The sequence below is a fragment of the Sprattus sprattus genome (assembly GCF_963457725.1).
Source record: "Sprattus sprattus genome assembly, chromosome: 3".
In the NCBI taxonomy this organism is placed as follows: Eukaryota; Metazoa; Chordata; class Actinopteri; order Clupeiformes; family Clupeidae; genus Sprattus; species Sprattus sprattus.
Window position 1 is genome coordinate 18,008,006 of NC_137922.1, and position 25,064 is coordinate 18,033,069.

The 25,064-nt window shown below is 41.8% G+C and overlaps 2 protein-coding genes across 2 annotated transcripts; one reads left to right on the top strand and one right to left on the bottom strand.

Annotated features, from left to right (window-relative positions):
* Positions 1–5,036: 5,036 nt before the first annotated feature.
* On the bottom strand, positions 5,037–18,820 carry cfap221 (cilia and flagella associated protein 221; the record flags this gene model as incomplete). The annotated part of the gene is made up of 23 exons (XM_080835380.1): positions 5,037–5,163; positions 5,890–5,955; positions 6,313–6,414; positions 7,884–7,979; positions 8,665–8,765; positions 9,193–9,354; positions 9,692–9,982; positions 11,106–11,186; positions 11,372–11,460; positions 11,630–11,726; positions 11,999–12,094; positions 12,456–12,545; positions 13,212–13,295; positions 13,412–13,524; positions 13,747–13,867; positions 14,148–14,256; positions 16,122–16,278; positions 16,565–16,668; positions 17,585–17,685; positions 17,983–18,078; positions 18,206–18,292; positions 18,420–18,520; positions 18,691–18,820. The coding sequence occupies 23 exons, from the start codon at positions 18,818–18,820 to the stop codon at positions 5,037–5,039; spliced, it is 2,601 nt and encodes an 866-aa protein (XP_080691506.1).
* A 995-nt stretch (positions 18,821–19,815) lies between these two features.
* Positions 19,816–24,597, top strand: sctr (secretin receptor; the record flags this gene model as incomplete). The annotated part of the gene is made up of 13 exons (XM_080835947.1): positions 19,816–19,860; positions 19,969–20,068; positions 20,326–20,421; positions 21,034–21,140; positions 21,850–21,959; positions 22,081–22,213; positions 22,654–22,804; positions 22,989–23,049; positions 23,138–23,207; positions 23,341–23,432; positions 23,793–23,931; positions 24,015–24,056; positions 24,433–24,597. 13 exons carry the CDS (start codon positions 19,816–19,818, stop codon positions 24,595–24,597), a joined length of 1,311 nt encoding a protein of 436 aa, XP_080692073.1.
* Positions 24,598–25,064: the final 467 nt, after the last annotated feature.

The following is a 25,064-nucleotide window of genomic DNA, read 5'->3' on the forward strand; positions in this document are numbered from 1 at the left end:
ACATTATGTATGCATGTTTGTCTGTGTGTGTGTGTGTGTGTGAGAGAGAGAGAGTGTCAATGAACAGTTTATGTGTGAGATAATGCAGTTACCATAGTTATTTTAGGTCATGACACATCAATAGAAAAACTTTGACATTCTGTCAATCAGGGCACTAAAATGATTGATTGAAAATTGACAACTGATGAGTGCGGGAACACAGAGATTGTCGTTCATCCAGTGGCATCTAATTAATTTATTTTCTAAATTGAAGTTTGGAAGGCAAATGTGTTTGTGACATTTACTGTGCAGCACACCGGCAGGCCCCTCGATACCAGGCTTGATTAAAGAGCCGGCCCGAGTGTTTGCTCAGAGGCGGAATTGAATGGAGTTGGCGCAGTGCCACAACGCACAGGAGCAAACTCCAACACTCATAAAAGCATAAAAGCCTCTTCTCCCAACAAGCCAGAATAAAATCCAAGGTCAGTACACCAATGGAGGCCAGTCATGGTGGACACACCTTGTCTAAAAACACACATTAGTCTGTATTCAAGCTATGCACTCATGTAGTGATACTTAGGTGGGGATTGAATAAGAAGTGATTCCCCCCCCCCCCCCCCTCATTGCAGTCAAAAGAAGTGATCGTGCAATGACAGACACTGCAAGTCATGGTAGGTTCCTTGATAACACACCTCAACACACCTTTGAGACACGTTGATTGAGGCAATGATTAATAAGAATGTGAAGATGTCAGGGTTATATTTGAACTAGCTGATATTACCATTTGTTTTGGTCATTATAGTTTTCAGCAGATTAGGAGAAGATGATGATTAAATAGGGCTGCTGCAGTACACGTTGTATTATCTGTTTGAAAACAAATAAGGCATAAAAAAAAGATTCTTTTTGAAATGTAATGTTTGAAAGTAGGTGTGGCACAATAGTCGCGGGCATCTGTTCTGACAGGCTATACTTGTTTGCCAGCAGGGGGAAGCAATGTCTTATCTAAGATGAGGATAGTCCTCATGGGCAGCCGATACTCAGGCAAGAGTTCAACAGGAAACACCATCTTGGGCCGCAATGTGTTCGGAGCCACAACTGAGGAGTGCGTGAGCCAGGAAGATGACGTCTTTGGCAGGAAGGTCACCGTGGTGGAGGTTCCCGCCTGGAGGGGTCGCTATTTTCCCCTGGAGTCCCTGGAGACCATACAGAGGCGTTTGAGTGACAACCTGTCTCTGTGCCCGCCGGGACCGCACGCGCTGCTAATGGTCATCCCCCTGGAGACTATTCGGGGCAAAGAGTGGCTGGTCGAGGAGCTTCTGGAGTACCCAATCGAGAGCGTCTGGGGCCACACCATCGTGCTCATCACAGGGGGAGATGCACTGGGAGACACCGACATCGAGACCCTCATCCACAAAGAGGTTAGGGAGCTTATGAGACTGTGCGGGAACAGGTACCACGTGATGGACAACAAGAACTTGGGCGATGGGCACCAGGTGGAGGTTCTGCTGGAGAAGATAGAGGAGATGGTTGCTGCTCAAGGTGGGAGGTGCTTTGAGATGGATGAGGAGATCACGCGAGAGGTGGAGAGGAGAAGAAGAGAGGTGGGGGAGAGAGCAAGTAGGCGGCTGCAGAGGACAGAAAAGAGAAGGAAAGCACTTCGAGGGCTTCTCGCAGGTGAGTGCACACACTCACACACACACACACACACACACACACACACACACACACACATGAAATCCATAGCCAAATAGCATTTTATGTCACAGTAGAAACATCTTGGCAGAGCAGTAGTGGTTACAGTTATGGAACCTGGGTTTCTGGTTTGATTCAAGCATATCCTGGTCTCAAGGTGAAGACCTCATGGGCTCAGTTGATCAATCTCTGAACTTATATTTTCTGACTGTCTCTCTCCTTATATCCCTCAATATTAACCTACAATAACCTACTATCCCTATAACCCACAACCCTCATCACTATCCTATCCTATACACAGGAGTACCACACATGCCCTCAGACTTAAACCTCTTCCTCATGGGGGGCAAATACGGGGGGAAGAGTGCAGTCGGAAACACCCTCCTGGGGCATCAGGAGTTCGGCCAGGAGACGCAAGTGTGCCAGCGGGCATGCATTACAGTGGCTGGGCGTCATCTCACCATCATCGACACGGTCGGCTGGGATTGGCGATCCCTGGAAGACACGTCGGAGTCCGTGAGACAGGAGCTGGTCCGCAGCCTGAATCTCAGCGGCCCCGGGCCACCGGCCTTTCTCCTGGTCATCCCGAGCACCGTGGGGCTGACGGAGAACGACCGGAAGGCCCTGGAGCAGAACCTGGAGCTGCTGGGGGAGAAGCCGTGGGAGAACGCATTGGTGCTCTTCAGCCTGTCAGAGGGCTATGACTTTGAGGAGGTCAGCATAGAGGAACACATAGAGAGCTGGAAGGCGCTGCGCTGGGTGGTGGAGAGGTGTGGGAACAGGTGGGTTGGAGAGTGTCCATCAAACAGTGGCAGACATCAAATGGAGAAACATTGGTACTAAAAAATCAACAAAAAGAACGATGAAAAGATATTTACAAATATTCCTGTGCACTCCTAGCTTTCCTAAGTGTTCAAGTGTTGAGGATTTTGACATTTTAAAAACCAGAACAATACATATGCCAAAGAAAATCCCTAGAAAAAGAGTCAGGAGTCTCAAAGTGTGTTGAGAGGTGTAACCTTTCTTTGCAGCTTGCAAACAGAGGTGAGGCAGCGCATAATTTCTAATACCTTCAAGACTCCTCATAGTTTCACCCCATCACTTGTCACAGTGACATCAGTGAGACACTATATTTTGGCCTTCCACTACTATTATGTAGACCCCTGCTTACTGTAATAACTAGTAAACCCTTCCCATTTCTGGTATACTTTCTTTGATGATGGTGTCAGAGCCGTTACCCCTTACTCACCACATTAGAGGGTGTGGCCGCCATGTTATCTTTCCTTGTTAATGATAATACTATAGCAGGAGCTATTATCAGGGTAAGTATGGGGAAATAAACCCTTAACATACAACAACTAATAAAGAGCCATTAAGACACCAGCAAGAATTATCAATGTGCATGAACATTTAGAAGAGATATCTGATTTTCTTCGCATTATGCTTTCAAAATTACAATATTATCAAAAATCACAAGCTTAATAACTAAAATCTCCACAAAAGCTTACCTTTATGCCTTTAAAGTGAAAAAGGGTCTAAATATGTTTTGTACACCTGTACAGTGAACTTCTCTCTTGACCAGGTACCACAAACTGGACGTGGATGGACGTGGGGAGAGGCAGGTGGTTGAGCTCCTAGAAAAGGTGGAGGAAATGGTGGCGGGGTCGGACCGCGAGCTGCTGCTGGATGCGCTGGAGCAGAGTGAGGAGAGGAACATGGAGCTGATGGTGTTGTGCTCGGAGCAGAACCGGGTCATCCAGCAGATGGAGGAGATGATTGAGTGCCACGTGAAACAAGTGGAGCTCCTCAATCAGGAGAGTGAACAGGACACCGGAGGGATAGAATGTCACTAAGTGGTAAATTTGGGTCGTAAATAAGCAGCACTGGCTTTTAGGAAGAATAAGTATCACAATCTCAACAAGTCACAGTTTAGCTCACCAAAAATTTGATGAAACAACTGAAAATTGCCATCTAAAGATGTTCAGAACATTTTTGATTGTTTCCTCTTAGTCTTGGTGGAAAGCTTTCACAAGTTGAAATTCACTGATACTTAAGCATTCATTTTTCCCCCCGCAAGAACATTTTACCAATAAATTGAACAAAAAGCCTGTTTTTGTGTAAGAGTGGGTTCACAGTATTTTTCTACACATATGTGGTTGATAAGGCACATCAGAATGTCATAGCAAATCCTGTGCAATCCAGAATGTATTACCTCAATGCCCTAACTGTCATTTGGGGTTACTGAGCAAGCAGAGCGGTGTTACAAATATCAAATAAATATAAATATATGATTTTGATGGCAGATGCAGTACTGCCTCAGGTCTAAACACTTGGAACTTGAGAGCAATGAATACAAATACACATGGTCACCACAGGGTGGAGCACCTGTCCAATCAATGCATCAGGACAGGGAATGCAAGTGTACAGTGTGCCTGTGGCTATGCGTGTTAGAGAGTGTGAACGTGTGAAAGTGTGCATGCCCTATGGACCTAGACACTTCTCTGTATTTATGTACTGTAGTCTTTGTCACTATATGTGATGTCATAGAAGTGTTAGTGTAGGTCAGGGAGAGACGGTGTGTGTATTTTTAGAACCCACAAAGGCAAAGGCTGTTTTCCAAGGATTCCTCATTTAAAGATTCTGTAAACAATGAAGAGGTGTGTTCTAAACTGGAATTTTTTAACCACTCATTGCACGATGAATGATAATAATTTGAATGATTTTAATGGATGAGCCAGCATGAAAATCTTTAAGTGAAATTTAAATTTATCTTTAACCATGCTAACCATGGCTATTGACAAACAGAAATGGATTAATAATAATTTCATTCTGGGGGCGGGGCATCTGTAAGGATATTCATATTTACATTATATTTACTATTCCTATTGACTTTCATTTCAAATTGGCAAAACTGAGCACATTGGCTTAATGATTTTCAAACTGCAGTACCGAACAAAGGGTAGCTTAGTGTCTATTGAACAGCTCATAATTTGGACAGGTTATCCCATAATAACTCACAAAGAAACCTTATCATGCAAACACCTGCCCCTCATTGTGTGAGGCAGTTAGGTCAGTTAAACAGTAAACACATACAAGGTGAGGAATGTCTCTTATGAAGTAACAAAGCCTATCAGTATGGCTGACATAATATGCATATAAGAGCAAGTTGACTCCCTAAAACTATTATTAATCCTCCCCCCCACCACCACCCCTGGAAATGATGTTCAAACTCTGTGAGGAAAAAGTTCATACCAGTTGTATTATGAATAGCCCAAGTGAGCATCTTTACAAAACCAAATGTAATTGAATTTGGTGCTTCCAGCATCTGCTCCAATCAGGGGACGCACACTAAAGGCAAAGCGAGGCTATTTATCATCTGAGGCAGTGGAGGTGTTCTTGGCCTGGAGGTGATTGAGGCGGGACCACACCTTCAGGCCCAGTCTGTGGGACTGAGCCCGCGCAGACCAACACTGCAGCTGCTCCCTCATCTCTCTGCCAACACACAGCACAGTGATTCAGCCATACAATAGAACATTCTTTCAAAACACAAGTCACGTGAAGATGACTACTGGTAGTAAATATAGATTATAATATGCAAAGATTATTGTTGGCTAAAACTTAAAAGTGTGTCCTATTTTTGACTAGTTTAGTCTATAAGCTTTTCAAAATCTACAGTCACTGTTTTACAAATTAACACACACACATAAACACTCATACTTTTTTTTTGTATTCACCATGAACTATGAAGTCATATGGCAAGTGTTATGTTATGTGCCAAAACAACATATTCATGTGGTAGCTCATTCTGTTTTCCAACCAATTTCTAATCTGATCAATTTCACTTTTATAGACAGCAGAGAGAGGTCAACTACTCTTAATTATCAGCTAATGCTTTAAAGCTAACTGACTGATAAAAAGCCACTGTCTCTCAGAACAAAGCTTTACCAAGCCCACTTACAAAGACATGTTCTCAGAGTTTTATGGAAAAGGACAGCTTTTTGTTTTTGTGGAAGAAAGCAATTCATGCTTTTGTTTATAGCTTGTGCCAAGGTCCTCAAAGCATCAGAGCAGCACTAGTGAGAAGCCAGCTGAAGTTGTTATAGAGGCCTATTAGATTTGCAATAGACCATGAACTGGAGTGATGGTCTTAATAAAAACCTTGAGTTCATAAAAGTATGGCGCAGTGCATCATCAGTGTCGATGCACGGCACGACTCACCTGGATATTGACCCTGCGGAACTGTGAGACTGCATTGTGTGTGGGCTCCTGTACTGGCTTTGACAGCTGTGAGAAGAGAGCAACAGCACAGTTGTAAAAATAAACTACCACTTAAACTGACATAAAACGGTTACCATGCTTTTTATGTGTCTTTTTAATACAAGGAACGGTAACAAAAGGTTAATTGGAAGCACTTGATTTTGTCCGAAACAAAAGTGCTCCATATTCATCGACTAAGTCAATTATCACTTCTGACAGAATCACTGGCCACACCTACATGTCTTGCCTTTCAAAACCCAACCTAAGCATCTCACACTAGAATTCAGTTTTCTTTAGCAACAGTGGTCCTTTACAGGAAGTGAACTCATGATCCTGCATAATCAGTGTCTTCCCCTACTGGTGGCACCTGACAGCAGGGCCTACCTGTCAGCCTTGGCAGCCTCTTCAGCGGTGTCATGGCTCTCCAGGAAGGGAAACTGGGCTTGCACCATCTCTGGAGTGAGGGTGACCTCGTCCCCATCAGCTCTGGGCACACAGCATTAGAAAATTAAAGATAATGAGTTCACTCATACACACACATACACACATACATACACTCGTACACTCATACACACACATGATACACACACACACACACACACACACGATACACACTCTCACACACACATACACTCATACACAGTCACGACACACACTTATACAAACACATACACTCATACACATACACCACACACCACCTATTCACAATCTTTTGGGGACAGGAAATTTCACACTTTAGCTATTCTTCTCAGTTGATGCAATGAACCACTAACCACAGAATTTATTTGTCTGACAAATTTTAATTCCGTCAAAGAACACCCCAAGGCTTTTGGTATGGTGAGAGAGGACCAAGCACAGTGCTAATGTCTGTCCTGGCTGCAGGGTAACCAAGGATAATTACGTCTGTATTACTTTCATTACATTTCAGGATGCTACTGCCATCCATAACTTAATATCCGCTAGGCAGTCAAAAATAGCTTTCAGGCTGTCATGTACAGAGGGAAATAGATAGCAATGATAGGAAATCCCATATTTCCTGAAAATCTGTCCAAGGGGCCATAAATACAAAAGGAACAGATGAGGGCCTAAAATTTAACCCTGGGTAACTCCACAAGTTAGGGGGGCAGCATTCGAGAGGATACCACCAGAACTGACCACAAAGGGCCTATCAGATAAATAAGAGGAAAACCACTCAAGTGCTTTTCCCCTTACCCTAATACAATGATCCATCCGCTAAAGCAACACTCTGAGGTCCACTGTGTCAAAGGCAACAGTCAGGTCTAAGAGGACTAAAACTGAACAGCCCTTTGAGTCAGCAGTGAGCAGCAGATAGTTTGTAACTATCAAGAGGGCAGACTCAGTGCCGTGCATTGCAGAAACCCAGATTGGTACATATAAAGGATCCTATTCTTGGTTCAGATAATCTTGTAATTGATTAAAAACTGTATTTCCCAAGTATTTTGATAAATAACGGAGGCTTAGAGAGATAGAGGGGATTAGAAGGGAAATCTAGATCCAGGTTAGACTTTTTTTTAGCAAAGGCAATCACTGCATGATTAAAACATTTTGGTACAACTCCTGAGACATGATATGATGATATCAAGGACATTTCTAACCACAACATGAAACACTGAAAACAACCACATGATATATAACATTGGGAATGCAAGAGACAATTTTCGATTTGACCCACAATGCATAACACACACACACTCACACACACACACACACACACACACACACACACACACACACACACACAAACACACACACACACACACACACACACACACACACACACACACACACACACACACACACACACACACACACACACACACACACACACACACACACACCATACACTTATGACATCAGTCATAACAACAATCAACAATACAATATCAACAGTCAACAATCATTTACTGAATATGACGCTAGGGTTTTCTGCTTACTGTCCATCCTGAACCTCCTCCCGTATCTCCTCAGGAAGGTCGTTTAGAGGTGACGGAGCTTTGGAGGGCAACAGGGCGGCATTCAAGGGGTCAGACCTGACAGAGGGAAACAAACACGCTCTCAATGACTTTCCTCAGATAACAGGCAGTAAACAGTGCAACCTACGTAACCTCACCATACACTGAGATGGCAGCCAACCAACCTGTGGACAACCTGTCATGATAACCCTGCTGTATGTCATGGATGGGCTTACAGGTACACACAGATAGCTGCACCTGCAGATATACCCTTCATTCTTTTTGGAGCAATGATTCAACGATCTGGTCCATAATAGAGAGTGATGTACTGTACAGGTGACCTTTGGTCTTTCACAAGTCCTCCAGTGACTGCCTCTTTGTTTTAAGGGAAAAACTTTAATCTTATCCTTTCAGCAGTTGCTTCTATTCAAAGCACTTCACAAGTGGGACAATATACACATCTCTGCTTCCTAGGACACAACCCCATGGGGAATCCTGCTACTGCCTTCTTCTAACAGCTCAGCTACAGAATCCCACCCTCTTCAAGAGGATTTATTGTGTATAGTGACACTGGGCAGGATCACAACATTGTGGGGTAGCAGTATAAGTAGGAAGACCTTGTAGGAAGTTTCATATTTTGACAACTTTGGTTGTTTATGTTTAACACACATACATCCTTGATTAAAGTCAGAGTTTCATATTTCCCTATCGGTTTACATGTAGTGTTTCAGACTGGCCTCTCTTCTCAGGTAGATGGGCTTACATGTGAGGGGCCCAGTTGCTGGTGAGGGTTGAGGTGCTGGACAGGATGGACACGGCTGTTCCAGTGAACTTCTTCCAGGTCATGACCCCACAGATAACATCCTGTGGTTAAACATAAAAAATGTCCAAAATGACAAACCATAAGAAAAATGTGAGTCACAGTAAATATGTGAGTCAAGTGCTGTCGAAAACAATTTCATGTGTTATATAGGCCCTGCCCTTTAAGGGGAGTTTCTGGGAGGGCATTTGAGACAATGACTCATTTGTAATACAATACAATCAAAACTGAACAGAAATTAATGAAATTGGATGAAACTCGACTGACTTCAGAGAGGTGAAGAAACTCGGTTTGAACTGAACCGATCTGGTGAACAGAAATGCTTAAAACTTACTGTTATGGTTAATTTTGAATCATTGAAATATCATTGAATGATCATTGAAAAACCTTATCGAGTCACGGTCATCTCTGTTACCATAGCGATTTTATTGCCACTGGATTTCATGATTTACGACTGTGAGAGCAGCTCACCGTCCGATCCAGAAACTTCTTCTGAGTTCCCACTGTGTGGACGTTCATGATGTGGTTGCCCTTGGAGATAGTGTACCTGGGCAGGGGGCAGAGGTGGAACTCCAGGTCACACTCCATGTAGCTCAGGCTGGGCCTGTAGGCATGGAGACCAGGGCAGGGGTTCTACACAAGGGAGAAGATGGCACAGTGTCTCTATATAAACAAGGATGTGTTAGCAGTGCATAGAAACCCTAGTGCTGAATAGGGTATGATCCAGTGAATGAAGCATTAAAATATTATATTTATCGTCAAATAAATTAAAAGCAGCTGGTATTAGATTGACAATGGTTCACTTCTCATATCATAATGAAACTGTATTGACTGTCAATAAGTTAACTTAAAATAAGAAGACACAGCAGAGGTTCAGCAAGCCAGGCCAAGACACATAACACACTCCTGTTTGTGTGCTACTGTTACTGTTAGTGCTAAATGTCTGTGATAAGGTGCTCATATTCCTTACAAAGATCCTAAGGGGGTGAACTGGAGGGGGTTCCATCAGGGCACCAGGGGCACTGAAGGACAAATGGATAATCTTAGCCATGGCTTCACTCATCCCTTCCTCATTCCTCTTCTCCTCTCTCTTTTCCTCTTCTCTCTTCCTCTCCTCTCTCCTCTTCTGGCGTCTCTTCCTCTCCTCCCGCCTCCTCCTCTTCTCCTCCTCTCGCCTCTTCCTCTCTTTCTCCACCTCCTCCTCAGCATGAGGCTCTGGACAGGAAGAGGGCCGTTGGGGCGTAGGGGGCTGCAGCTCCTCCTGTGGGAAGATGGGCACAACTTTGGACGTGTGTTGGAAGCTTCATAATCAAGTACCTTTGGATTTAGATACTTTTGTTTTTATTTCATATTCTTGGACAGCTGGTAGAATTTACTCAGAAAAACATCTACACTTTCACTACAAGGGACGTTTTAAGGGAAAAAGTGGCTCAAATTGCTCTCTATTAGGGACATCTGCAGTGGATAACACTGCAACAGACATTTCATAACAAAAAAAGAATCATAATTGACCACTTCGGGACTGTTAGGGACATTTAACAACAACAACAGTCTATCTACTCAACAAGTGACAGCGAGTTCTCAAGGCCCAACTCAGCAGAGTTAAGTGCAGCGGGGTTCAGACCATACTAACACTTCACTGAGGAAAGTGGGGAGCCATGCAGAGACATTAACTTTCACGATGCACATTTAGTTTTTTACATTGTGTTTACACAGCGGTGGATGGCTAAGCATGACATAAAAACCTCATCCCTGCTCATCTTTGCATTCCTGCTACTGAGGACAGGCGTTTCAAGCGGTGGCGCTCTGCTCTGTGGTAGCTAAGAGACGCGTCGACCGTGACTATACGAGACAGAGACGGAAGACAGCTCTTTAAAATGAGTTGTGTTTATGCAACGGTTATTACAGTGGGGACCTTGAACTCGGCAGGGATGGATATTTATGGCTGTCACCGATGGGAAAGTGAATTGCCTAAACATGGCAAACTAAAGATAGCTGACTTAACTGTCTGAGCACGCCTTGCTGGATCCCACACAGATGTGCTCTGTGGCCCGGCCGGTCTCAGAAGCCCAAGGGATACTACGGTCATCCGTGAGCGACGTTACCGCCAGCTGTTTTAAATCCCCTATTATGAAGTTATAAACAGTCACACCAAGCCAGGCTTCTGTTTCTACAGAGTGCTGCATGCTGGCATAAGATTGAAATGTTTTGATTTAGTTAAAACCGGCCCTAATGTAACTTGTCTGAGAGAGAGAGAGAGTTGTGAGGAGGACTCTCTTGTGTCATATGTTATCACCTATCGCTTTCACCAATCAACTGCTAGTTGCTATCTGAACTTAATGCATGCAAGGTACACACAGACAGGTTTGGTGAAGGGGTGATACCTTTGGTTCGACGGTAGGGACTTGAGTCGTAATCGTAACCTCTGATGGCTTTACAGAAAGTGGCCCCTGTGTGCCTGCATCCTGTGAAAGATGAGAACAAAATTACATAACCACAGATTGTTTTTTCAGTAATTCATGTCAATGTTGCAAATCAGACTGATGAAGGACAATGCATATTAGATCAACATGAACATGAACTCTAAAATGATCTCACATCATCTTTTGAATGGCTTTGCGATGACATCTGATTTTGCATTAGCACTTACAACTTCATCTGTGGTCTCTTGGTCTTCTGGAGCAGAGGCTGGCCTGTCCGTGTCGGCTGTTATCACAGGATTGGATTCATCGTCCATTTCTGAGACAAATCCATACCAGACAAGCGACTGAGAACTTAAAGATACTGTAAGTGCTATTCTCTAATCAGTTCCCAAACAAGTTTCCAGAGGCTTCTAATTATCTCCTTCCAATTTACTCGGCAAATGTAAAATAACTGGCAAGCAAGGGTGGCCTTGTCTTGAGGTTACCGTTGAGATTGAGCGATACTTTGGATGGGTTTTCCACATTCTCTGTTGGTTGCCTTATAGAGGAGAGCCTTCTGTCCATTCTGCAACGTAGGACAACCTGAAAGTATGGGAAACATACTAGTATAGTATGGGAATACTACACATTCATACCTATGCAAATCTAGCTTACCAAATAAATTGATCCTTTGACTAAGACTAGATTGGATGAATTTAAAGAGGGGTCTATGTCTGGTGTTTCATTAATTTCGTAATTTACATTTTCATAAATACATTTTCTTCTAATGAAATCCCCCTCTATACAATGATTTACAAATCCTTAAACAACGCAGAACTACAGTGTCTGATTTGTTTAGCCTAGCATGCGCATACCTTACGAGCTGCTTGCTGGAAAGTTCTGAGAGCTCGTTGCCTGATCTCAAGATGGCTCCCAAAGAATGTGTGGAATTTGGGAACACAGTCTGGTAACTAGAATGAGGAACATATATATATTTGAGTAGTCTGTGGTATCACAGTACAACAGCCATACATTTTATTCCTACTCCATAGAGTGACTCAAGCAATACTCAACATGTTTTATAACAGGCATTGCTGCTGGTCTAAAAAAAAAAAAATAATGTTCAAATTCCCTTATTATGTGAACTGGCAGCACATACATGATCTAAAATGACAGAGGTTAGCATTAGGGCTTGATTGGGCTTAAGAGTCGTAGAATTGTAGAGCTTGTCATTTCTCTGATCATCAGAACAGCTCTATGGTTAGACTGTCATTGATTAGGGGACAGATACAAGTGGCGTGGCGACCCGACACAAAAACATGCTATCTTTACCTGGCCTGCCCCACGAACCGCCCGCCTCGTAGAGACATTGGTCTGGGCTCTTTTGAAGTCCTCCGGGTCCTCCAGCTCTCCCCTCTTGATCTGGACAGTGGGACAGAGACACAGCTGTAAGTGCGTGCCACGGGTCAAAGGCATACAGAGCGCGGCTAAGGACGAGCGCGGCTAAGGACAAGAGACCACGGCCATTCTTTTTTTACTAAGGGGATTGGCTGCACCCCAGGATTCCGCAGCCGGCAAGTGTCCACACGAGGAGTTTGTTCGACAGCGAAGCAACGAATGGCTTCTCATAAAACACGAAGTGAGTAAATGAAGAAACATAAACAGACAGAGAACAGGCGCACGGGAGGAAGTGCTGGTGAGTGTCCACAACGGCCCTGGAAAATGTCTGCCGGCTTGCGCAATGACCACACAAAACAATGCACCGTTCGCAAGAATTGAGAGACCTTCAGAGGAAAATAAACAGACAGGGGAGACACAAGCACAGGATTCAAAGCACATAAACCATTCATGTAAAAAATAAAAACTCAAGCTGAGATAAAACTTATCTGAAAACACAGTCCAGACCGGATGGTTGACATCAACGCAACTGTGGCTATCACTAACGGTTTTCCGTAGGCTAGCAAGAATCACCCAGAGATATGGTTTGTGCACGAAAATGAGCCTTTTAAGTTGAGGCAGAGCTGAATCACCACACAAGAGAGGGGGCTTCTTTAAAGAGAAAAGTAAAAACACATTTTTTTGGTTTACCTTGTATTCGTTATCAGCAAACTTCCTCTCCTCCAAAATCTTGACCCTGGCCTCTACTGAGAGTGGATCCTTCCCTAGATGAACCTGCCTGTGTACATATGCCATTAGTATTAGCAAACAGTATGACAGTAATGCATTGTAATCATTCTGATATGAAAGAATCATCATGATTTATGAATGAGTTGTTGAGTGTCATCCACAAACCATCTCAGACGATTGGCTCTTTCCTCCTGGACATCCTGTCTGACTTGGCTCTCAAAGATGGCCTCTCTCACCTGTCTGCTCTTGTGCTCCATTTGTGTATAAGACATGGCTGAAAAACAAGGCCACTGTTACTAACAACTGAATGTAAGAAAGGTGTGACATGTCAAGCATAGCTTTCCTATTAGCAATAGTTTCCTATTCACATTACACATATGAAATACAATGTCACATACAACTTGAGGTGATAAATGATTAGATCAGAATACAATAAGCCCACTTTAACAATCACAGAATTCCTTTCTACTGAAAGAAACATCTTGTGAAGTTCTACCTTCCCGGAGCTCCTTGGCGTTCAGTTTGTCTATCGGCTTCAAGAGCAGCTTGGCCACTCCTGCAGGCGTGCGGACATCTATCGGGGTCTTCTGACATGGAGCCTGGGGTTTCTTCTGGTCCTAAAAAGGATTTAACATGCATATTATTAAATTACAACTAGTACAAATGTTTTTGTACAAAACTCATACACTAATTCAAATTATTATCCATGGTAGATATACTTTTTTAACTCCAGTAGTGAGCAAATACAGATATTTGATCCAAAACACTGTACCCAATCCACTATACACCAAAATATTCAGGCGATGTCATCCTGCTGCTCTTCAATGAATTTGCACTGAGGAAAATATACAGTATAAACAGAATATACACTTTTATAATTTAATTGGAGATGCATACCTTCATTTTCACCTGGGGACGGGTTGCCCGAAGCTTAGGCTTAGTGGCCCTCGATAAAGACGTGGGCCCTTTCTGACCTTTTGGTTGCTCCTCATCATGATACTGTTGACTGAGGCAACAGATATACAAGATCTTCATTTGAACTATAACTGATTGAACACTAAAATCTCACAAATACACTGTGCTTCTCATTTCTCTTTACCAAATCACACGGTATGGAAATCAGTAGTGTTACAAAAACAATGTGCAATACGTTTTTGAATTTCATACAGACAACCATTTCACTTGGAGAACAATACACGGTGAACGATGATAAACATACTATCTTACATTGCTGTGAATTCTGTTTTCATAAACAGCCTCAAAGCAAAATGTGCCTTTTGCATTAAAGCAACCACTTCCCATTGACACTAAAAGAACACTAAAATAAAACAGTCCCTCATCATTGTACAACAAACATAATTAGATTCCTTTCAATGGCAGCAGTTTATTGTTCATCAACCTTTATTGGCCATTTCGCAGCTTAGACCGCTGGGATAAACGCTACCTGTGTATTTGACTCAAATAATCAATCAATCTCTTTCATCTATAAAACATACCCTGCCAGTTGCACCCTGCACACCAAAAACATTTATGAGGGCTACCTAAACTACTGTTTGAAAAAAAAAAAAAAAAAAAAAAACAGGTCTGGGATTTTTAGGTTTCCATGCATGAGTGTCCCTTTGATATCAGTTAATAGTGAACTCCTGGGTAACACATTAACTTTCCGCTTGGGCTGCCGTGAGGAAGTAGACCAGGCCTTTGCTCATTACAGTGGATCATTCATCATGATGGCTTGAAATGTTCTCATGGGAAGGAGGTCTTTACTGGCAACAATGTTTAATTGGCAATTTTTAGTTTTACTGAATTTATGTCATCATGAAATCATTGGGAGCAAAAATAGGATACCTTGACGTGTTAAGGAGGTTTATGTTCATGTCACAAGAAAATACATTTAAAAGATCCATTCTGATTGCTTTACTTTTATTTTCATATTGTGTTGTCCTACACATACTATATCCAGTTATCTGGAGGTGAACTGATTCCAAAAAAAGTCTTCACAGATATTACATTAATCTTTCTAAAGTAATGCAGATTATATTGATTTAGTTATCTCTTCACTCAACCATGGCTTTTGAAGAAGTGTAGGAAAAGGAGTCTGGTGTCAGCTATATTTTGTTTAGTGTATTTTAAGTAAACACAAACAGCCAATAAGAGCCACCCATCTTTTCAGAATACATAATGCTATGAATGCATTCTGTTGAGAAACTTGACGTCCTCAACATATTAACTGTGCATAATTCTTTTCTCACGTCATTTCAACAATCACGACCTTATGCAACGTCATACACATATGTGCTTTCGAGAGATTGATTATCCTCCAATCTCCGACATTGTTTGCGTTGCACTTCATCACTGTCCATGTGGGCTTTGCGAAGCAACAGCAGCATTTCAAGCACGTGGAAAACACCTTGCCTTTGTTTCGCATCTGACGCCAGCCACTGCTTTGCCCTGTTTGTCCAGAGTTTACAGCAAACACTGACAGTGACAGTGGTTTGTCACATAAGAGGAACTCATTTTGAGGTCACATGTGGACATATGCTATGTGTAACAATCAAGAAGCACATAAGTTCTGCAAGTACATTCTGATGTCTAGTAAACACATTTCTTTACATACTCGCTACACCCAAGTGCTCTCAATAGCTTTTGTCTTGGCTTAGACTATTACAAATGATCTCAGCCAGCTGTACAGTGCCCACGCTGTTTTTACTGGAGACAGGTGGACAGTGTCACATGAGAAGGATCCCTCATCAAAACAGTTTACAGACTACAGACTGCCCATAACTTTATATGGAACATTGTTTTTATGGGATGAAGGTAAGGAGGCGCCATTTTGTTTGTTGACACCTCCCTCAACATACAGACCCTCAGTACCTGAGAGCCAGTTTTGGACAGCGGCCGCTAAGGGTGCACACGTAGGGTCTGGAGTTAAACTGGGAGATGACCAGCTGGATGGTGACCTGGGCCTTGCCATACTGGAAAGGCGTGAATTTCACCGTCACCTCGGCAACGCCTCTGGCTGGGATGACTCCTGCAGTAAACACACACACACACACACACACACACACACACACACACACACACACACACACACACAAACACAGAGATGCAATCATATTGACACTACAATTCTATTTCAGCTGTGACGATGCAGGCATGAACTATACAACACTGCAGGACAGGCATGAAACAGGCACTGAATGTTAAATACTGTTTCGGAAGACAGGGATGAAATGAAGGGACTACTGTTGTACTCTCATCACTTAAACAACAGTAGACAGAAGAAGAGCCTTCAAACTATTATCATGCTGTTGCACCTGAGAGTGGTTGTATGGAGAAAGCCTCACTGGGCTGGAGACAGTAGACCTGGAATTCAAAGTCAACTGGGCAGCTGCAGCTCAGGGGGATTACATGTTCTAAACTGGTGAATAGCACAAAAGACAAAGACAAAACTTTATAATACTAGACGAAATCAAGACAACATAAGATAAATACATAATATCCCCCCACCCCAAAAAAAAAAAACATACCCTACACAACAATGGAACCACTGACATAACCAAAGATTATTAGGGAGAGATCTTCACACTCTGTTACTTGAAAAAAAAAAACGTAGTTGTAGCCTGTGTGTCTTTCATAACCTGTGTATAGAACATCACCCTCTGAAGATGAAGCTCTACAAGAAATAACGATGTATTTATAATTCCTCTGGATAATAAAAATAAAGCATGGTCTCCAAGCTTTGCTGTAGCTTAAATTAGGATTCACACAGGATGGTTATCCATCTAATGCCCTTCATAATGTGTTGCATAAACACAACGTGCACACAGAGTAGAAACAGGTCAGTGTGGTTCATGCCAGAAAGGTGAAATTACTAAGCAGTTTATTCTGCAGGGCTATTAGTACACGTATCTTGAGGCACTGAACGCCAGTGTTGTCTTTCTCCTCACAAACTACATAATACATTAGATAGAGCCCTAGCATAATGGAATCATGCTAGACAAGGGGTCCTTGATTTTCTAAACCAGCACAATAGATTGGGCAAATCTTTCGGTTAACTAAATCATGTCAAATAAAACAAACGCTGCGAGGAACGTAAAACACAGCCTGACAAATTGTGTATATACACAAAGTCGCCCTCCAACCTCTTTCTCTCTCTCTCACACACACAGACTTTGTATGACTGCATTTTACACAAACACACACACTAACTCACTCACACACACAAAACACAATGGACACCGTACAGACTTTGTATGACTGCATTTCACACACACACACACACACACACACACACACACACAAATGCAGTTATGATTGTCCCTTCTGTCCCTCACCTCTGCCCTAGTGGTACAGCTGGTAGGCTGATATGTGATGGGATGTCCAGGTCATCAATCACAGGATAGGCATGGACAGGTACCAGTATATTTTCTTCATTCTGAAAAATAAATAAAAAATTCCTATCTGCATTAGGTCTATATCTACACTACAATAACAGAGATGATTACCTTTTCCTTATGAGAGTAACATTTTGATTTAAATTTACATGAGATGACTTTACGGGTTACAGGTTTTGAAAAGGGTTGAAAAAGTGTCAAAAAATTAAAAAAATTGATAATCCATCAACACCATAACCAGTACATTTGAGAAAGGAAATTAGCCTTAACATGTAACTGTGTTTAATACAAAAATTAAAGATAGTTCACAAAGCCTAAGCTAAGAGTTGAATTATGACCTTGCAGTGAATGCGAATGCAGTCATAAAAGTACCGCCACTCATCAGGGAAGAAGTTCAGCTTTACTGTATAGGAAAGCCCTGGAACCAAACGATGCTGTAAAAAAAAGATATGGAGTAGGGGGAGGACATGCTAAACCATATTTCTGTAAAGTACCAATGCATGTGCCACAGATATGATAGCACCGATGACATTACAATAGCAGTATGGAACATCACAGTACCTGTTTTGTGTACGCTGTCTGAAAATACTTTGTCTGAGTTGGAATAATATGAATGTCGATGACATCAGAGGATATGTTGGTAAGTTTCTGCAAGGGGAGAAAAGAGTCTTGCAGCACTGAGAAATACTTAGAAATACCACTTGTTCTATATGTTGGCAGTATTTCAGGAATACTAATTTTACGTGCATTTCTTTAATTGAAAAAGGCCATTTACCAACAACTTCTTGTAATCCTTCCCCAATTCAAATCCTCTAAAATGTACTTCTGAGGGCTCTGCTTGAATTAAACTGTTGTTTTGGAGTTTGGCAAAGATCTCTGTGAGATGACAGACAAAACAGGAATATCAACACTTGAAGGGAATGTGAAATGTGAAATGTGGAATGTGAAACACTTGAAAACCTCTAAGCAGAGGCTATTGTCTACGTTTATTTTACTTTATCTTATTGATCATGATTTTAGTCTCTGTAGAGGGTGAATAGGTTTACTGGTTTCCAAAAGATGATGAGGAACATCTGTATCCCTCCTGACTTCCTCAACCAGCTGGAGCAGAGGAAGCGGAGTCCTCTTCCCAAAAGTGCTGGTGAAACTTTCAGGGGCAGACTGTATCACGTCCATCTTCAGAAGAACTATGATCCATTCAGAGACTCCATTTCTACCAAATGAAACAACAGATGTAGCTTTGAATGGTGTTTTAGCTCATTTAGATTGAAAGCCATGGATGATACTAACTACGGTGAAGGAAGATGGCTAAAGTTAATGTTACTACCTAACAAGTGTCCCTTTTGTGGCAACAACTTCAATTTACTATGAATTTAACCATCGTCTCTCCATTTAACGTCAATGCTAGCTAGCTATCTATCGATACTAACGTTAGCTCTATAGTGATAGATAGGTGGCTCGCATTAAGCTTTTAGCAACTTACAGCTCATTTAAGCCTAATAAGGAAGTCACTTTTAACCAAACTTAGCCAGCTTATGAGAAAATAAGAATATATGTCACACCTGATTCGGTCTTGTAACAGATGTTTTGCTTCAACAATGTGTGTTCCACTACAACAAGCGACACATTTGTAAACCCACCTCTTCACAGCACTTCTCCTGCAAACACTCTCGTCACCATGGCGATAGTGTTGCTCGGAGGTGGCCCAAAAGGGCAGTCCCACCAACATGTAGGAGGGGCGATTATAAAAATGACAGGTCTTCTCGAGCGCAGCATAAATCAGAAGAAAAAAAACACAGACAAAATGTTAGAAGAAATTGTTACACATTCTACCACGCATATCTGTACACCCCATGTCAGGACTATTTTTATGCATCGTGGAATAATGGCATTGCATTTTGAAGGTATTTGAAGCAAACAAACGTGGTCCCTGGATCAAATAACTGAAATATTCATTTTTGAATCATTTTTTTTAATTAAAGCATGCTTTATTCCTTTTTTTCATCCAATGGATTATGTACTGCTACGACATAGGACGAATATAATTACATTTAAGAGGTTTTGAAATTCACCATGGATAGACTGTTAAAACGCCACTATAGTAGCCTAGTGAGTGGTATATAGAGCACGAATGCTTTCTGTCCGACGTATAGGCTAGTCTGGTTTCAAAAATGAGAGTCGTATTTGTTGGAATTGTGTTTGCCCTAATCACAAAGGTAAGCAATGGCCTATCTAATTTCCTTTCCATTTTTACCCAACAGATTAAATTGAGTTGTGTTTAAACAAATGTGAAACGTGACTATATGTTTTGTCTTTGTATCAAGAGCCATGCGTTTGAATGTGAGCCTCAGAACCTTCACGCTAAAGAAGAGGAAGCCTGCAACAATGAGTTGCACGCATTCAACCTTTCAGGAATTCATCCAGGTAGCCAACCATGTCTTTTACAAGAACAACTTTTTCTCATGCTGCCGTATTGCCATTCTTTGGTGACGAGCAATTTGGTCTGTTATTAGCTGATGTGAATGCATTGCTTCGTTCAAGAGATTAGGATAACGTAAAGCATTAAAGGTCAAGTAAATAAAGTAATGAATTAAGTATTATTCAATACATTAAGTATTAATTAATTAATTCATTCATTATTAAGTAATTCAATGCATTTCCCATTCTGGTGTCTACTGTAGACTGCCCAGGTTTGTGGGATGACCTGAACTGTTGGCCACCATCTCAGATTGGTCAGACCGTATCACAGCCTTGCCCAGAATTCCTCAAAACACTGGGTAAGAGATTCTTCCCAGTAACAAATGACACTGTCAGAGTTCCACCACTTCACCAAGATTTGTTTGACATGTGCAGCACACAGTATTTATGTCTATTTATACATGGGATGTATGCTAGCATGGAATCTTAGTCATCTCGACATCAGAGAGTGATATTGTCATCATCTCAGAAAATAACTATTCAGTGAAGAAGTCATGCAAAGCATTTTTGATTTGTTCATGTTATGCCATTTGAGTACCGCTATCAAAACACTCTTATAGAGACTGATGGCTTGGATAGCATCTCAGTCGATTAGGGGCAAACTAGAGGAATTTAATTTAGATGCATAATCATCCTTATTTGGGTATATTATCATTGGTCATACACCCTGGTATCATGGGATCCTGGGGTCCATGTCTCATTGGGATTGACCATGGTCTCCAACTGTAAGAAGCTGTGTATATTTTTTATTAACCCAGTAATTGATCATGATCTCTTTACAATAACTGCAATCATTAATGTATCAGTTCTCGCTAACATATGTTCTAAAGAATCTAAATGACGTAGTGAGAGAGCACACAGACTGGAATGGACCTGCACTGGTGCGGTGCTGACTTGTTTTTCTGCCCCAGGGAGAATCTACAGGAACTGCACTGAGCAGGGTTGGTCAGACGCCTTCTCTCCACATGGATCGGCTTGTGAACTTGCCATCAATGAGTCCTTTACCTTCCTTAGTGAGGTAAATGTTTATTGGGTGCTTTGTTTGTTTGCTTGTGTGTGTGTGTGTGTGTGTGTGTGTGTGTGTGTGTGTGTGTGTGTGTGTGTGTGTGTGTGTGTGTGTGTGTGTGTGTGTGTGTGTGTGTGTGTGTGTGTGTGTGTGTGTGTGTGTGTGCGCGTGTGACCTTTTCTCTAAAACTGGGCCAATTTAGTTAGACCATACTGTGTCATATCCAGTAGAAAGGAAAGACTAGGAAGTGACAAGTCACAATCTATTCATAAAGGATAAACAATTCTAATAAGAAATAGTCACCAATGGGCTTTTTTCTTATGCCATATACTGACTGTAGCGATCTAGGTATCTGCCACTCAATCTGAACTCTTACCTTGATTTATGAGCTCATTCTGGCAGCAGTCCAACTGAAAGATTAGCTAACCTAGAGAAGCATTAAAATAAGTTAATTAACTTTAATTTAAGAGAATATTACAAACATTACAACATATTTTTATACCTACTGTTTATTCACTGTTTTGAAGTGCTATAACAATCAACAGTACTTGTACAACGTCTGCCTTATACTCATATCCCTTGTACTATCCTTTGGCTCTCAGACTCTCTGTCTTTCTTACATATGTAGAGACAGAGACAGTAACTTTACATACAGACAAAACTGCATCACATAGCTGGAGCTGCTATTAAATTGGTCTGATATTAATCTACTTTTCCCTAGACTCCACAGTTCCATTCCTATTTGCCCTATGTGAAGGCCATGTACACCGTTGGCTATGCTGTCTCTCTCATCTCTTTAGTCATTGCCATTGCCATCCTCTGTCTGTTCCCGTAAGTTTTTTTTATATATTGCTTATGACTATACTGCTACCAAATTAAACTCTCTCTCTCACACACACACAAACACACACACTCATCCACCTCCTCTCATTCTTTCTCCTCTCTCTCTCAGGAAACTGCACTGCACCAGGAACTACATCCACATCCAACTCTTCCTCTCCTTCATCTTCCGAGCAGCCTTCATTTTCATTAAAGACTATGTGCTCTTTTCCAGTGAAGCCATCTACCACTGTGACTCCTATTCAGTATGTTGTCTCTACACAGAATTGACCAAAATGTACAGACACATTGTGTATTTAAAACAGACATTGGCAAGCCTACAGTAAGCAAACTTGCCTGCCAAAACCTAATGGATTTTTTCCTTAAAAAATTCTAGTCTTATTTAATTCTGTCATTCCTGACAGATGTCAAACTATTGCTCTGCTGTTACACAGAACAGTTTTTCATCCATCTCCACATACTTTGTCTACCTTGCATCACCAATTGATAGGTGTTCAATTTACTTGCTTCATGTAATATTTCTACTGTTGGCTATCAGTGTGATGAACAGCACGGATTTTGTACCAAACAATGTCAATAGCTACATTGATTAATCACTACAAAGGCAACACAAATGACTGCTCAACACCTCTGAGTAGAGACTGGTGGTCACATGTGTATTCTTTCTGTACGTCTCTCTTCACAGTTAGCCTGCAAGCTAGTGCTGCTAGTTTCAAACTACTGCATCATGGCTAACTACAGCTGGCTTCTGGTGGAGGGCCACTACCTTCACACCCTGGTCACCGTCTCCTTCTCAGAGAGGAAATACTTCTGGTGTTATGTGGTCCTTGGATGGGGTACATCTGCCATGGCAACTTCATGTGCTATCCATCAATGCTCTTTCTTTTTTTGCTTCTCAAGAAACCTGATGTCATTACAACCCTCTATATTCAAGTTGATGTCTGTAACTTCTTGATTGGAAATATTATCATTACTTTCAAAGCTGGGACACCTAGCTTGACACTGAATGTTGTTCTATAGGTATGCCAATGGTTACTGTGGGAACCTGGGGCTTGGCGAAGTATTTTTATGAGGACGAAGGGTAAGTCTAAATAGTGAACATCAGCTGCATCAACTGCATACACATAATGTAAAGAGGAGGTTACAAAACTCTGTCTTCCATATGAAAGGTGCTGGGAGACCAGAGGCAGTGACTGGATATGGTGGATTCTTAGAGTCCCGGTGCTCCTGTTTCTTGTTGTAAGTAAATGCTACACATTACTGCCATACACTGCCCCATTTGCATTAGTATCGGACTTGTAACCACTTTTCAGGCAGTATTTTTGTCGATGAAACTGACCCCATAAATGATTATGACCTGTTAAATCTGCAGGTAAACCTGTTCTTTTTCCTGAATATCATCAGAATACTGGTCGGCAAATTGAGGATGTCTGATGTTCACGGAAATGAATTCAATCAGTTTAAGTAAGTTCAAGTCGTCTGTTCACCAAATCATAACAATATGTCATTCCACTCTAATTAGCCAATTGAGCCTGCTAGGTTGAGCAGGGCTAATGATAAAAGCCCTCAATAGCTTAATACAATAATATTTGCAATACTCAATAGTTATCCGCCATGATATGGTTTTGCATAAATAAGATGGTATCATTTATGTACAAAGTACAACACTTGGTGCATAATGTATTGCATTGTGCAGTGCTAGCTTTTCTGTCTATTTTGTCCTGATATTCACACGTATACATTTGTTGTTTTTAAGACCATTATGTATGAATATATGCAATGTTCAGCTACATATATCTTCAGTTGTACTTGCTTGTTTTCTAGGAGACTAGCCAAATCCACTTTTCTCCTGGTGGCACTGTTTGGACTGTACTACATTCTCTTTGCATTCCTACCGCATAAACTAGACGGCTTAATTTACATGATATGGAACTTTACAGAGCTGGCAATCGCTTCAACACAGGTACTGAGCTCTAATGGTTCCTTCCTTCTGCCTTAATACTGTAAATGCATACATACCTTAATCTCTCCATCTCTCTGTTCAAGGGCTTTGTAGTGGCAGTTCTCTACTGCTTCCTGAATGGAGAGGTATGTTTTACCTCAAGGTGTCCAAAGTGTGTTCAAAGCCATTTATAACTTATGAGTTCCTTCAGTGTATTCCATTTTTGTAACGACAGCTTGCTACATGACAATGATTCTTAATTTCACACAATAATTACACTGACACATACAATTCTTCTGAGCACAGCGTAAACGGCCGTAATGCATGACTTTGTTGTTCACATACAGCCTATGTAACTGCTGAAAAGCATTAAAGTTAGGTATCGGACATAAACCGATTGGGTTGTGTGGTAAGATTGATAAAAAATGTCAAAGTTTGGTGCATTGCATACTCATAATGGTCAGATAGAGCACTTGAAAAGACAGTAGTGCATACTCATGTTCATTCCCCACCACTCTGCAGGTTCAGTATGAGATCCAGAGGAAGTGGCGCCGGTGGAGGATGAAGCAGGGGTTGAACGGCACCCCCAACTTGCACCATGGCTCCATGAGCCAGAGCGGCTGCCCACTAACACAAGTGTCCCTGATGCCCAGGAGCCCTGCCAGCCGTCAGTTCAGCCTGGTGTGAACCCACCACGCCAACCCAGGATGTTTCCTTCCCCCAGGACATGGAAGAGCAAGACTGACACTGACTGTTCTACTGTGGAGGAACTAGAACAGCCGTTTCCTATAAGGAGGCCTACAAAATGACTTTACTTGTACCACTGAGATCTTAACACTAGTGCTACCTACAGGAATAAAACCGTATTGACCAAGAATACTATTGTTCAATATAGATGTATGATGGCATGGCTGATACCTATCAAAATGTTCACAGTAGTTTCATCACTTCGTGCATTAAACACAGGTATAACGGTTGCTGGTTTGAGCATTCACCACTAGCCTTTTATTGTCAAGGTTTGGTGGGAGCAAAGAACAATCTACAGTAAGAGCAAACTAATATGAAATTCAAATTCCTCCAAGCAAGTTTTGTACGGAATGGACATGAACAGAGTTGTTGGAGGGTTCTGGAAATATTGGGGTGAGAATATAAAT